General features: G+C 56.8%; 1 protein-coding gene across 1 annotated transcript; it reads right to left on the reverse strand.

The window, feature by feature from the left end:
- Positions 1-881: 881 nt before the first annotated feature.
- Positions 882-8,256, reverse strand: Ecel1 (endothelin converting enzyme like 1). Its single transcript, XM_032901547.1, has 17 exons — positions 7,317-8,256; positions 6,663-6,731; positions 6,443-6,553; positions 6,262-6,354; positions 5,966-6,090; positions 5,109-5,331; positions 4,593-4,691; positions 4,291-4,365; positions 4,056-4,159; positions 3,762-3,820; positions 3,632-3,683; positions 2,951-3,018; positions 2,666-2,790; positions 2,326-2,391; positions 1,850-1,945; positions 1,442-1,518; positions 882-1,302 (listed from the first exon to the last, which is right to left on the reverse strand). The coding sequence occupies exons 1-17, from the start codon at positions 8,100-8,102 to the stop codon at positions 1,203-1,205; spliced, it is 2,328 nt and encodes a 775-aa protein (XP_032757438.1). The 5' UTR covers positions 8,103-8,256; the 3' UTR covers positions 882-1,202.
- Between the last annotated feature and the right edge of the window lie 4,539 nt (positions 8,257-12,795).

Genomic DNA, 12,795 nt, shown 5'->3' on the forward strand with positions numbered 1-12,795 from the left:
GCTCTGGAAACCATTCCCGTGTGAGACTCACCTCCAAGGAACATGTCATGAAATGTCCCCAGCAAACAGTTCTGAGCTGGTGTGTGCCCTCGGCAGTCTTCCCCAACAACCGGGAATCCTCTGCAATCATCACAGACTAGGAGGAAAGCTGGCCTCCTTGACTGGCCACTCAGGGGGCTCCTTCTCAGAACCTGCTCCCTCATCAGGGCCACATTACTGTAGCCCAAGCTGAGATAATTGGGACTTTTTAAATGTCACCCGAAGCCGGGAACACTGGTAAGACATTCTCTGAGCACACCAGCACTGCTATGATAAAGTGGAGATGTGCCATCAAAGGAAAGAACTACCTGGGAGAAAAGGCAGATGACCATTGGCTTCCTTCCTTATAGACGCAGGGACTGTCAGGCTGCCCAACATGGTGATCTCCTCACCTGGCACTGCGCCTCCACGACTGGGCACACCACTGGGCAGCCCAGGCAGAATCCCTTCCACCACTGGTTGCGCCCTCAGCCCCTCAGCTAATTGCCTACTACTTAGCTCACATAGCATCCCTCGCTCTAAGCTGTGGAAGGCCAGATGCTATGGAGGCTGGCTTCGAGTTGATCGAACCTGGGGCCCCAGACACCTTCCCAAAGGAGAATCTGACATTGAGGCCCAGCTGGAACACTGAAAAAACAAACCTGGCTTTCCATTGCCAGCAAGTCCCTGTGTCACCCTAAAGTTCCTACATGCTATGGGGACAGGAGGAAGGCGATCTGGGTAGGGAGGAAGCAGTAGTTAGCAGAGAGGTGAAACAGAGGGGGCCGGAATGCCTCTCCAGGCTCCCAGCTGTGCTGTAGGGCTGCGCCTCCCTCCCAGAGGGACCCTCCACCTCCACATAGAGTACAGCAGCTTTATTGACCAGACTTATCAGCAAGAGCACAGCAGTGGGGCCTGTACAGCCCAGCCCCAGAGGGGTCCAGCTGCCTAGAGCCAGGTGTGGGGACCTTATATTTCCCCCTTGAGTGCCCCCAGAACCCAGCCTCACCCCTACTCCAGGCTCTTGCTGAAGTGAAGGACTGCAGGAGGTGGGAAGACAATCACATGAAAGTTGGGAAGGAAGATAGACCTGGAGCAGGGACATAGGGGACTGACGTTGCCCCAGCAGCTGGCAGAGGTGATCCGTGCAGGGCAGTGGGGACGTGCGGGTACACAGGCCAGGCTCACCACACAGAGCATTTACGGACAGGGTTCATGGGAGAGTCCTTGGGACAGTGGAAGGCCCGGCCGAATTCCTCAAACTGGGACACGCTACCCAGGACCCTGAGGTGGGAGAGAGACCCCAGCAGTGTGGGCTTCACTGGTCACCCTACCACTTCCAGGTTGACCCCTGACCCTTCTTGCCCCTCTAACCCCATGCAGACACAAGGAGGGGACTGCCCAGGAAGGCAGACACGCATACCGGTAGTGCTCAGGTGCGTGTTTGTCTGTCAGCACCTGCAGGTAGATGGACTGTGACCGTCGCTTGATGCACCAGTTCTGGGACCAATGGGAAAAGGGAAGAGGAGGAAATGGAGCCAGATGTCTACTGCCTGTTCTCTGCCCTTTCCCCCACCCAGCAGAATCCATGGGACATCACCTCCAAGAGGACAGGCATTAGATGGATGGATGGATGGCTAGATGGATGGATGGATGGACGGATGGACAGACCGACCGGTGAATGGATGGACAGGTAGGTAGACGGACAGACAGACCGAATCCTGGGGATGCTCATGTGAAACCTGGGCAAGACTGAAACTGAGACTGAGCATGGACACTGTGTTCCCTACTTGGCCCCTTCCCACCCCTATCTGGTCTCCACCCAGCTCACCTGGGCAAAGGCAATGAAGAAAAGCTGGTTGTGGGTGTACTTGAGCCGGTGCAGTGGGTGTTCTGGGCCATGCTCCCGGACCCACTTCTGATAGGCCTGCGGGTGCGGAGAGCGGGGAGCCGCTGTGGCCAACGCCTGCGCTGCACACTGCGTCTTCTCCATCCTTCACTTGGTCTCCTCCCAGGAGGAGACGGCCCCTCCCCCCCACCCCAGTTCTGTACCATCAGTTCTGTATTCCCTGCCTGTGCGGCTTCCCACTCTGGCATGTTGATCCCTGGATAGCGCCACCTCCTCCAGGTAGTCCTCTGTGTTCTCCCAGTAAGATGGTGTCTGTTTTCTCCCCTCCATCCCGAGGACCCCAGCCTAGGCCAGAGCATCAGCAGGACGGGAAGGGATGGGCTGTGTCCCTGATGTGGGGTTCTCATAAGCTCCCACCTGTCCCCCAGCAGAGATAGAGAGTAGGCTGGGTGGCTCACATAGTAGGCCAGCTTGAGGCCTCCCATGTCTGCGATGTTCTCGCCAAGTGTGTGTTTCCCATTCACCTGCGGAAAGGGAGAGGAAGAAGAAGCTGCATGGGGCCTGCTGGCCTCCCACAGATCTGGCTAACCTGAGCTACTGCATGTCCCCTTTTCCTCCCCTCACCCCTACACAAGTACCATGTGGACCTTTGAGAACTATGTGGCTGTTTGTGTCCATGGGAATCAAGAACATATGTGCATGTACTTTATTTGGGTACACGTGTGTGCACATGAGCATGCATGCTTCTAGTTTGTGGCCAGCCAAAGGGGCACTGGAGGCGAGGGTGGAAGGCCTCACCCGCTGGTTGTAGACGGTGAAGTTGTCATAGAGGCGAACAATGCACTCGGCCTTGTGCAGAAAGCGGCTGTAGGAGGCCTCAGTCCACCAGTGCAGCAGGTTTCCTGAGCGGTCATACTGTCCTCCTGTGAGCAAGGGCAATGGCCAGCACTCAAAGTCCGAGCCTCACCCTAAGGGCCAGGCTGGGCACTAAGCCCCTCCCCTCCCACCAGCCAATCCCAACTCATCCTCCATGACTCCTCCCACTACTGTCCGCCCCTCCCCCAAGACCCTCTGAGGCCTTACCCCAATCATCATAGCCATGGGTCAGCTCATGCCCAATGATGGTACCGATGCCCCCGTAGTTCAAAGACCTGGACCGACAGCAGCAGGTTAAACCCTATCCCACCTGCCCTCTGAGAGCCCCACATTGCTGCCCAGGCTCCTATTGCCTCTGGAAGGTGGCCAGGGAGGCCCCAGAGATCTACCCATCTCCAAGACCCTCGGCATGTGTTCCCCAGCTTCCTCACATTCCATGAAAGGGACCAGTGACCCATGTCGAGCTGTGTTTTGGGAAACAACATCTTACAAGGTTGGTGAAGGCTGTGTCTTCAAAGAAGCAGGGAAGAAATTGAGGGATTCACTTGAGGACTAAGTTTCCCTCTGTATTACCATGATCCTCCGCTTTCAAAACAACTAATGGGGCCTAAAGTGGGTAAGGGGTACGCTGGTTGGCTTTAGCTGTTAGCTTGGCATAACCTGGCATCACCTGAGCTAGTCTGAGTGCAGGATCGCCCAGATTACATTGGCCTGTGACCACGCCTCTGAGAGGCTGTCTGGTGAGGAGAGCCCAGCTCACTGTGGGCGGAGCCTGGGATGTAGAAGAAAGCCAGCTAAACATGAGCCCGAGAGCAAGCCAGAGAAGGAGCCTGACACCCGCAGAGGGGGCTGATGGGCCCAGCTGCACCCTTTACGTTCCCTACTCACTGTGGGAAGTCTGGGTCATACAGGGTGGGCTGCAGGATGCCAGCTGGGAACACTAAGAGAAAGGCATGGTTAGTGGGAAACAGATCCACTTCCAGGCCCACCCTGGGCAAGGCAGGACACAACTTCTTACCCATTTGGTTCTTGTTGGGCAGATAGTAGGCATTGAGCGCCTGCGGAGGGAGCAGCCACCTGTGTGAGGAGACCAGAGTCACCTGGAGGGTACACGGGGACTTCCCCCGAGATCCTCACACCCGAGCTTCCTTCAAGGGGGTCCTGGCATCTCGGCTAGCTTCTAACAGTGCATTCTCTGGGCTAAGCCACCACCTTACTGTCCTCTCTCACGTTTACACCGGCCCAGCATGTCAACACGCCCTCTCCTCCCTCATGGCCCTCCTCGACCCATAGCTCAGAGCCAGGTACCCACGTGGATTTGTCCACCTCCTGTCGGATCTTCTTGACAGACAACTGGATGCTGAATCGGATGCTGTTCAAAATGTTCTTGAAGTAGGTCTTCTCGTGGACCTCAAACTGTATGGGGACGGGCAGTGCTCAGCCACGAGCTGGAGCAGGGCCGGGCCCTTTCCTCAGGAGCCATGATTTCTCCTCCAAGTTTGGTAGTGGGCTTTCCTGGGGCCTGGAGGTAGTGAAATCCTGCCTACCTCATACTCTTTGTCTACAGCCTCAGGTTTCAGCAGGAAGTCTGGATAGCCAACCATGACCATCATGTACTGGAGCTGCAGGCGAGAGATCAGAGTAAGGGGCCCAGGGCCTCAGGAGACAGCCTCCCACAGGCAAAAAAGCATGGGTCTGGGACTGAGGGAGGACAGACCAGACCGAGTGATTCCAAGTCCATAAAGGCATATCTGTATCTGCCCCCCTTGTTATTCCCAGTGCCTGATACCCAGCAGGAACTCAGACAATATTTGTGGAGTCAACAACCAGGACCCCAGCCCTACCTCACCTTAGCCCGAGCAGCTGCCTTGGTCTGGGCGTCCATCCAGTCCAGCTCCTCTAGGCGCTGGCCCAAGATGTACTTGATATCTTCCACCAGCTGCTGTACCTGCAGGATCAGGAGTCAGGGATCAAGGGTCAGCTAAGGAAGTCTTAGATCCGACCCACAGCACCTGACACCAAAGGTATTCCTATTGTCTGGTAACACTTCTTCAGTACAGGGCACCAGGCTGGGGAGTAGGACAGCAAACCCCCTGCCTGGAAGGGAAAACCATCCCCACGCAAGTCTATACAGTCCTAAGGCCATGTCTCCTGAGCATGAAGGACCCTCAGGGGAAAGACAGGGCAAGCCACTTGAAGCTGACTGTAAGCAAAAGTCCCAGGGGAGGAGCATCCTAAAGCCTCGGACACAGCTAAGCCCCTCTACCCAACCTGGGACCTGCGCCACAAGGGGATCTGTGAGATCTTCCATTCTCCACACTGAGCTCACCCCCCGCACCCCACCCTGGACCCCTGGCAGCCTGACCTTGGCTTTACTGGCAGCTGAGAAGTGTTCATGTACAAAGAGGGCACCAAGAGCCATGCCGAAGTGGCGGTTGGCCTGGCCCAGGCAGACTCGGGCCAACTCCTGGGGTTTGTCATTGCCCTCCATCTCTTTGGCCAGCTCATGCAGTGCCTCTCGGAATGGTGGGGACAGGTGCTCACTCAGAACCACCACCACACGCCACACTAGGTAGTTGTGAAGGATCCTGGAGGCCAGGTAAAGCAGGGGGTTGTCTAGACAGATACGTATGTAGGTCATCACTGTCCTACCCACCTGTGCTCCTTAGGATAGGACTCAGAACCCACCCTGCCCCACTAAGGAGAAAGAGATCAATTTAGATATGCAGAAATCAGTTTGAAATGTCCAAGCCCCAGAAGCACAGAATAGGATTTTGCTACTAACAAGATCCATTAAGCCCGACCTTGATGGACTGCATTGTTTCCCAATTTCCCTTTTGGTGTGGGACACTGGGTACTCAGAAATGCATTCCTTGGTGGCTTTATTTTCCTTCCCTGGATGTCCAGGGTCTAGCAGGATCCCCCCAAGGATCTACGCATGGGCTGTAAATAACTTCGGCTACATATCCCAAACCCTCAACCTCACCATCCCAGGAGGTGAGGGCAGCTCAAGGGGATCCCAGCCTACCCAGGCTCCCACGGGGAAGGAGTGAGCATATGACTGGAGGATCTAGATTCCCCTACCAGCGCTCCCACCTGCCTCCTTCTGTGTGGCTTCGGCCTTCTGTGTGGTTTACAAAGGTTACCGAGTGGACAGCTCCAGGGTGCTGATGGAGGGGCCCTGAGGCAAAGAGTGCAGGGATGGAGGAGCTACAGCCTCACCTTCGGGGTGTGGATCGGATGAGCTGGGACACCTGCTGCATGTAGTCTGTGGCCAGCAGCACCACCTCCTCCTCTTCAGAGAAGTCCTCCTGGAAGATCTGGTCCAGCAGCCATTTCCACTGCAACTGTGGGGCCCGAGGGCAGGGAAGCAACGGGAGACAACAACAAAGGGGTCACAGAGAGGCAACAAAGGCATTGAGGAGCATGGAAGACCTCAGACGTACCTCAAGACCTTTGACTTACAGCCCCTACCCTGCCCCAACCACCACCCATTAGCCAGGTCTGGGAGCACTCACATGGGGGGTGATCTTCTGCAGCTGCCCCAGAGTCACTTTGTTGTACACGGAGCTGACATCTCGACGGAGATCATCATATTCTGACACAGAGATCTGGAGTGGAGACCAGATAGACCCAGACCTGACCTATGTTCCCCACCCCTTGTCCCAGTCCTGGAAACTCCCAGCCCCTCCTGCTCACATTAGCCAGCCTCTGCTCCAGTTGAAGGATCTCCTGAGCCTTCTGTTCCACAGCGTCTGCACCCAGTAGTCTGAGTAGGCGCTCCATGAACACCTTGTATGCGGCCAGGACCTACACCAGGACAAGAGCTCCTCAGTTATGAGGAGGGAGACACCTACCCCTGGGACACTCATTTCTGGGGCTCTTTCCTTCCCAGAAGCCCCAGCCTCTGCCTAGGCACCTTCTCACTCTCCTCATCTTGAGCTAGGTACAGGGTTCTCTCTGGCAGGGTGAGCCCGTCCTGGTCAATCTGGGGAGGAAAACGGGGATCCCAGGTCAGAAGTGCCAGTTTTTTAGCGTTTCCACTCAAATATCAAAGAAGAGAGGACGAACAAGTCAAACGTGGATCTGTTGTCACAAGCTCTAGGAGCATGAAAACCAGCCCCTCCCTCCCTCCAGAGAAGCTAGCTATTAGCCTGGCCGGAAGACTCCTTGGAGAGCCCACTCTCCACTCCTTCCCCAACAGCCTTCACTTTCCCCACCTGTAGTGACACCGTAGGGCACTATATCCGGAGTTGGAACCTCTGGAATTCCTGGCCAACCCCAGCCATCCAGGGCGATCGCCTGCGGACTTCCACTCCCCGAACCCCACCTGCCTGAGGGCTGGGAATTGCGGCTCCCGCAGTTCAGCTAAACACCGCAATTACTCCAGGGAAATTACTTGCGCCCTCCTCCCGCGCTCTGCCCCTGCGCGCCCCGCTCCTCCCCGCGCCCCTCGCTGTCCGAACCGTATCTCGGACGCAGGATCCAGTTCAGGGCACGCGGGGCTGAGGATACGGGGTCTCAGATGGGGTGCGAGGAATGTCGGGGGTGGGGGGGAGGCGGGGAAACTCACACGGATGACGTAGCGCGAGGAGTTCCTGTCGTCCAGGCTGACTGTAAGCGAGAAGAGCGCGGCCGCGCTGTACACACCCTGTGCCTTGTACAACAGTCGGTTGAGGTCCCAGCGAGCCGCCCCCGGGCGATCGGCCGCGCCGCCTAGGTCCCAGCCGCCGCAGTCCTCGATGACCTCGAGCATGGGCCGCGGCCCGAGCCTCTCGATCTCGCGCATGTCGAGGCACGAGCGGAAGAAGGCGCGCACCTTGCGCTGCGCAGCGCCGCCGGGGCCTCCGGTGGGTCTCGCCAGCAGGCGCCGCAGGCGCTCCTCGTTCTGCTCTCCGATGGCCGCGATCGTGCCATAGGTGAGCTTGTCGTCGGGGATGGCGTGGCGCCGCAGCCAGCCCCCGCACGCGAACGAGTAGAAGTCCTGGCACGGGTCGATGCTGGCGTCCAGGTTGGCAGACAGGAAGCGGGCGGCGCGCGCGAAGGCCTTGCGCTCCGGGCAGCCCTCGGGACAGGCTCCGCCAGTGCCCGCCGCGCCAGGGCCCAGGTATTTGAGCGCCAGCATGGCTGCCAAGATGGCACAGAGGCCGGCGGCGAACACCAGCCCCGACAGCAGGCACACCTCCCGTCGGTTCCAGCGCGGTAGCCCCGACCGGGCCCCGCTAGCACTGCGCCCTGAGCTCCTCGGGAAGCCTGGAGGTAGCGAGGTCCCTCGGGCGCCCCCGGTGCCACACCGGCTCACGTACTTGACTTCCTGGAACTCATCGTAGTGCGCTGTCATGGAATACGGGGCCTCCATTGTGCCGAGGCTTTGGCTGCAGACCCCTTGTTTGGTCAGTTATGGGCTGCTTCTGTCTGCGGGCTTTCTGGTCGGCGCCCACATGGCCCTCGGTCGCAGCTGTAGGAAGGGAACATTAGAAGGCTCAAGAGAGGCCCTAGAAAGTGAGGGGACCCAGAAAACAAGGGGTAGGGGTTAGTTTAAAAAGATGGAGGCCACCTGGGATCCACAACCAAGGATCCCACTTCACTCTGCCACCTTAGGAAGAAGGGCTCAGTTGCCACCATCTCTTACTGGAATCGTAGCCTTTAACCTGACTTCCCAGGTCTCCACAAGCTCACCACAGAGTAGGGATGCCCGGACATAAAGCAAAAGAGCACGGGGCACAAAGTGGGGCATCACTGACAACCTGTTTCCCTTGCCTGTGCCTTTCTTGCCCGTCATTCGCTCCAGCCAAACCAGGTGGGGGAGGGGGGAAGCAGAAGCTGGAGAAAGGAGGTGTGGTCAGGGGCGCCTCTATGCGGACCCTGAAGCCTCCTTCAGTCCTCCGAACTAAAGAGCGACCAGGCACCCAAACTTTGTCCTCAGGGAAGTCTGCAGGGCCACTCCCAAGCCACCCTCCGGCTGTTTCTCTTCAACGGTCCCAAAGCCCACCAGTCCCTTCCCCAAGCAGCAGCCCTCTCCAGTCCCCATCTTTCCCCCACCCCCAACCCCCGACGGCCCTAATGGAAAACCAGAGACTGGTTTCATCATTGCCACCCATCAATGCCCCGGGCCATTCCTGGCGTCAACAGGTTCTCCCCAGAACCCAAAGTTGGGAGAAGTTTCACCCCCTTTGCTGCGCCAGCCCTGAGCTCGGAGTCTCCTGCGTCGCGCGGCGCAGTCAGCGGAGCTTGAGAGCCGAGTCCTGGAGTCGCAGCCGCAGCCGCAGCTGGAGCCGGAGCCGGGAGGACACAGACAAAGCCGAGAAGCTCGGCTCCGCGGCCGCGGTGGCCTCGGAGGTGGCTGCGATGATGGCCCGGGAGGCGGCGAACCCGAATGACACTTACCCGGCAGGTGCGCGTCTGGGCCGGGCGAGGACGGAGGGAGGGGTCGGGAGCAAATCCCGGCCTCAGCCAGAGCGGAGCTCGGCTGGCTGCGGCTCTCTCCGTGCGCCCGCCGCTTCCTCTGCCGCCGCGCCGCCCGCCAGCCCCGAAGGAGGGGGCGCGCCGGCGGCTCCACCCTCCTTCTCCCGCCCCCTGCACCCCTCCTTCTCCCTGCTTCCCTCTGGGCTACCTGTCAGCTCCAGCAGTGCGGAGGTGGGGATGGCGACCGCCGAGATACGCTCCTGAGGGTGGTGCACCAGTTTCAAGCTCCAGGACTCCGGAGTCCAGATCTGTCCCGGGAGGAGGAAGCACGGTCCCTTCTGATGAGGTTCCTCCACTTGGAGCCACCTACCAGTCTGCGGTAAAGGGGCTGAAGCTGGAGATCTGGAGGCGAGAGGGCCGTCTGGGCCGAGCCCACAAAAGCTCAGCCCAGGAAGGATTCCAAGGGCTGTGGGAGGCGCAGGTGAAGAGCCTGTTAGAGCCCAGTACTCGGTCATGCACCTTCAGCACCAGGACTTCTTTGTCCTTTTAACTGGAGCTCATGCCTGCCCCGTCTTGGTTCTGGTTGGTGCAGGGCCCTTTTAGGGAGGCTGCAAGGAGAGGCTGAAGCTGTGGCCTTCTCAACCTTAGGTTTTCCTGACATCGCTGACAGGAAGTCCCAGACCCACATAGAAAGGCCAAGAAAAGGATATAGGACGGGAGAGGGAGGAATCTTGCCCCATTTCCCTCACGGGACTACACGGGGTGAATTTGTCCAGCCTTCCAGCCCTTCCGGTTGTACTTGCTTTTTTAAATGTTGGGGACCTCCCTCCTTCCAGGAGGCAGAATCGTCTTTACCTCTCCACTGGATCCACAGGGTGAAGCCCACATGTGACAGAGACCTGGGAGCTTTCTGAAGGACTGGTGCTCTTTCTGGAATCTGCTTTCTCTGCCTTGACTTACCTATCTCTTTCAGTGTCCCCAGAAAAGGACCACACAGCCCCAGCAATCTCAACCCGCTGGTTCCAGCCTGCAGGCCTGGCCTAAGCAATGTTTCAGGCATTGGTGAAGACCCATGTGACGGAATCCATGTTGAGGTGGGACTGCAGAGACGGGCCCACCATCCCGTCACACTCCCGTCAGCTTCAGTCAGCTACCCAGTTACTGGCCTTCAGCGGCCACCCCTACCACTCTCCTGCCCGTCCAGTCTGTCCACCTCCAATTCCCACTCTCAGGGCTGTCTCTCACTCTGACCATCCTAGGGTCCTCTTCTGCCCAATGCATTCTTCTCAGGTCCAATTAATTCTACTGAGGAGCGATGGAATTACGCAAAACGCTGTTTCCGTGAGGGGGAGGGGAGGGCAGGGCGGTGGCAGAGTGGCTCTTTGTGCTTTTAATCTGCATTTTCCCCTCAACATTCCATCTCTAGGAGGATAATTTTCCAGCCTTTTCAGGCCCTGATTGGTATCATTTCTCCGGCAATGACAGCTTTTATTTTCCCCGAAATGAATGCCGTGAAATTTCCAAGAAATATAAAAATGGATATTGTCTCAAGGAGCCGACTACTCCGAAGGCAAGGCATAGAGGCAAACATGCTTCTCCAGGGATTCCCACAGCAGCCACAGGAAGATGGGGACCCCAGTCCTCAGTCCTTTTTTTTTTTTTTTTTTTTTTTTTTTTTTTTTCAATTTTTGCTTCCTTCCTCTGGGGTCAGCCCTTGGACTCCCTTCTGGTCATCATTCACACATTCGGCTGCCATTGATCCATTCATCTGTCTCCCAGCCAGGTTCTTTGGGCCTCCCAATCTTCCTGTTCTGTTCGACATCTTATTCTCCACACTGAGCCCTGAGTGCAGGACCAGGGTCAGCTGAAGTTAGCTTAGAATTGGGTCCACTGACCTCTAGGTCCTTGTCACCCTGATGGGTCCTGTGATTAGGCTGTCCATAGAAAGGGTCCAATGACCCACCCCTTCTCTATCAGGCTTATCTTGCTCTATCAGTCTCTGAGGTTCTCAGAGATCCTCCTTTAGTTGCTATGTGCTCCCAGATCTGGTGAGGATTCGATTGACAGGACGAGGCCATGCCTAGCTGAGTCCAGCAGAGCCGCAAACGAGGTTCTAGAAGCCCAACTTGGGAGAAGAAGGCAGGTGGCAGTCAGAGAAGGCACAAGGGGGTGCGAGGGACAGAAGAAGAGAGTTTGGAAGCGGTTCTCTGCCTCCACACGAGCCAAAGTCATATCCCAACTACTCCGTTGATGGAGTGTCGTTGGGTCTGTGTTCTAGGGAAGGAGCCCCTGTAGCTCCATCTCTGGGGCAGCAGCATTCAAAGGACTCACGGCTACTGAGCATGCACTAGGTGCTGTGTGTCTCACCCTAAACAAGGGCCATATCCTAAAGCCAGACCAGCCAATCCAAGGCCCAGCTCTGGTCAGTGCCAGCTCAGCTCTGTACCTTGTGGGATAGAACCCTGGCCCCAGCAGTGGGACGGCTCTGGGCTCCACCACAGCCTCTCTCTGATCCAGCCAGTGCCCCCGTCTCCTAGCAGGAGTTGTGTGTTGTCTCTAGGCCACAACCAGTTTCCTGCCCTCTGCCTGGCCTCCCTGGGCTTATCCATCCATTATTCACAGCACAAAATGGATTTTTAATTTGAGAAATGAAATGACTCTCCCTAGTGGCTGGTGTGGCGGGAGGGGGGGGAGAGAAAGGTTGGCTCTTAGAGATGACTGCACGTTGCTGGCTATGGCTTTTCTTGATAAAATGAATGCCCACAGCAAGTGTTGGGGGGGATGGAGGGCCACAGATACGTGTCCCCCCACCCCCCACCCATACCCATGCCTTTACTAATGCTGTTGCTGTCACTGATTGAGTTAAGAGTGCCCATCAGTCCTGTGGTGGCCCCTCAGTGAGGTCTGGGAGTAGCTAGAACCGGCCACCTAGTTGCTTTCTCTTGCCTGATCTGTCACCTTTGGCTTCCCAGGATTCGGCCCATCCAATAACTCACAGATCAACCTGGATTTTTAAATTGTATTTTATTCATTAGTTAGTTATTGCAATAGGGTCTTATATGTAGTCCCTGGTCTGGAACCCCTGTGCTCAGGTGATCCTCCTGCTGCGACCTGTAAGTAGTCAGGATCACAGTTAGAGTCATTAAGCGTGTCAGGCTATGAAATGGCTTTCCCCCTTTTCTGAGATAGGGTTTCTCTGTGTAGCCCTCGCTGGCATGTAACTCACTCTGTAGCCTAGGCTGGCCTCAAACTCAGAGATCTACCTGCTCCTTCCTTTTAAGTGCTGGGACTAAAGGGTACACCCCCACGCCTGACATGAAATGGCTTTTTAATTTGTGAAATAAAATGTCACTCCCTGGTGGCTGGGGTGACAGAGACCAAGTCTGAAATCTCCTGCACCCAATCTCTCTTAAGTCCCCAGTTGAGCTCCTATGTGAAGCCCTAGCTCTTCACTGACTTTCCCACTCGCCTCCAGTCTGCAGAACCCTGAGTCACCCCTCATGATGACTAAGCTTAGTCACTTTAATGTAGCCCTTAAGGCAGTGGCTTCCTCCGTGTGTGTGTGTGTGTGTGTGTGTGTGTGTGTGTGTGTGTGTGTGTGTCTGTGTGTCTGTGTGTCTGTGTGTCTGTATGTCTGTGTGTGTGTC

The sequence above is a fragment of the Rattus rattus genome, chromosome 4, assembly GCF_011064425.1.
Source record: "Rattus rattus isolate New Zealand chromosome 4, Rrattus_CSIRO_v1, whole genome shotgun sequence".
In the NCBI taxonomy this organism is placed as follows: Eukaryota; Metazoa; Chordata; class Mammalia; order Rodentia; family Muridae; genus Rattus; species Rattus rattus.

What these genes read in the sequence shown, in the direction of transcription:
- Ecel1 (XM_032901547.1), bottom strand. Translation starts at nt 8,102, where the DNA reads ATGGAGGCCCCGTATTCCATGACAGCGCACTACGATGAGTTCCAGGAA. An exon ending in AGGCAGCTGCTCGGGCTAAG is followed by an intron (nt 4,366 to 4,592) that starts GTGAGGTAGGGC and finishes TCTCGCCTGCAG; the next exon opens with CTCCAGTACATGATGGTCAT. An exon ending in CTGTAGACAAAGAGTATGAG is followed by an intron (nt 4,160 to 4,290) that starts GTAGGCAGGATT and finishes GTCCCCATACAG; the next exon opens with TTTGAGGTCCACGAGAAGAC.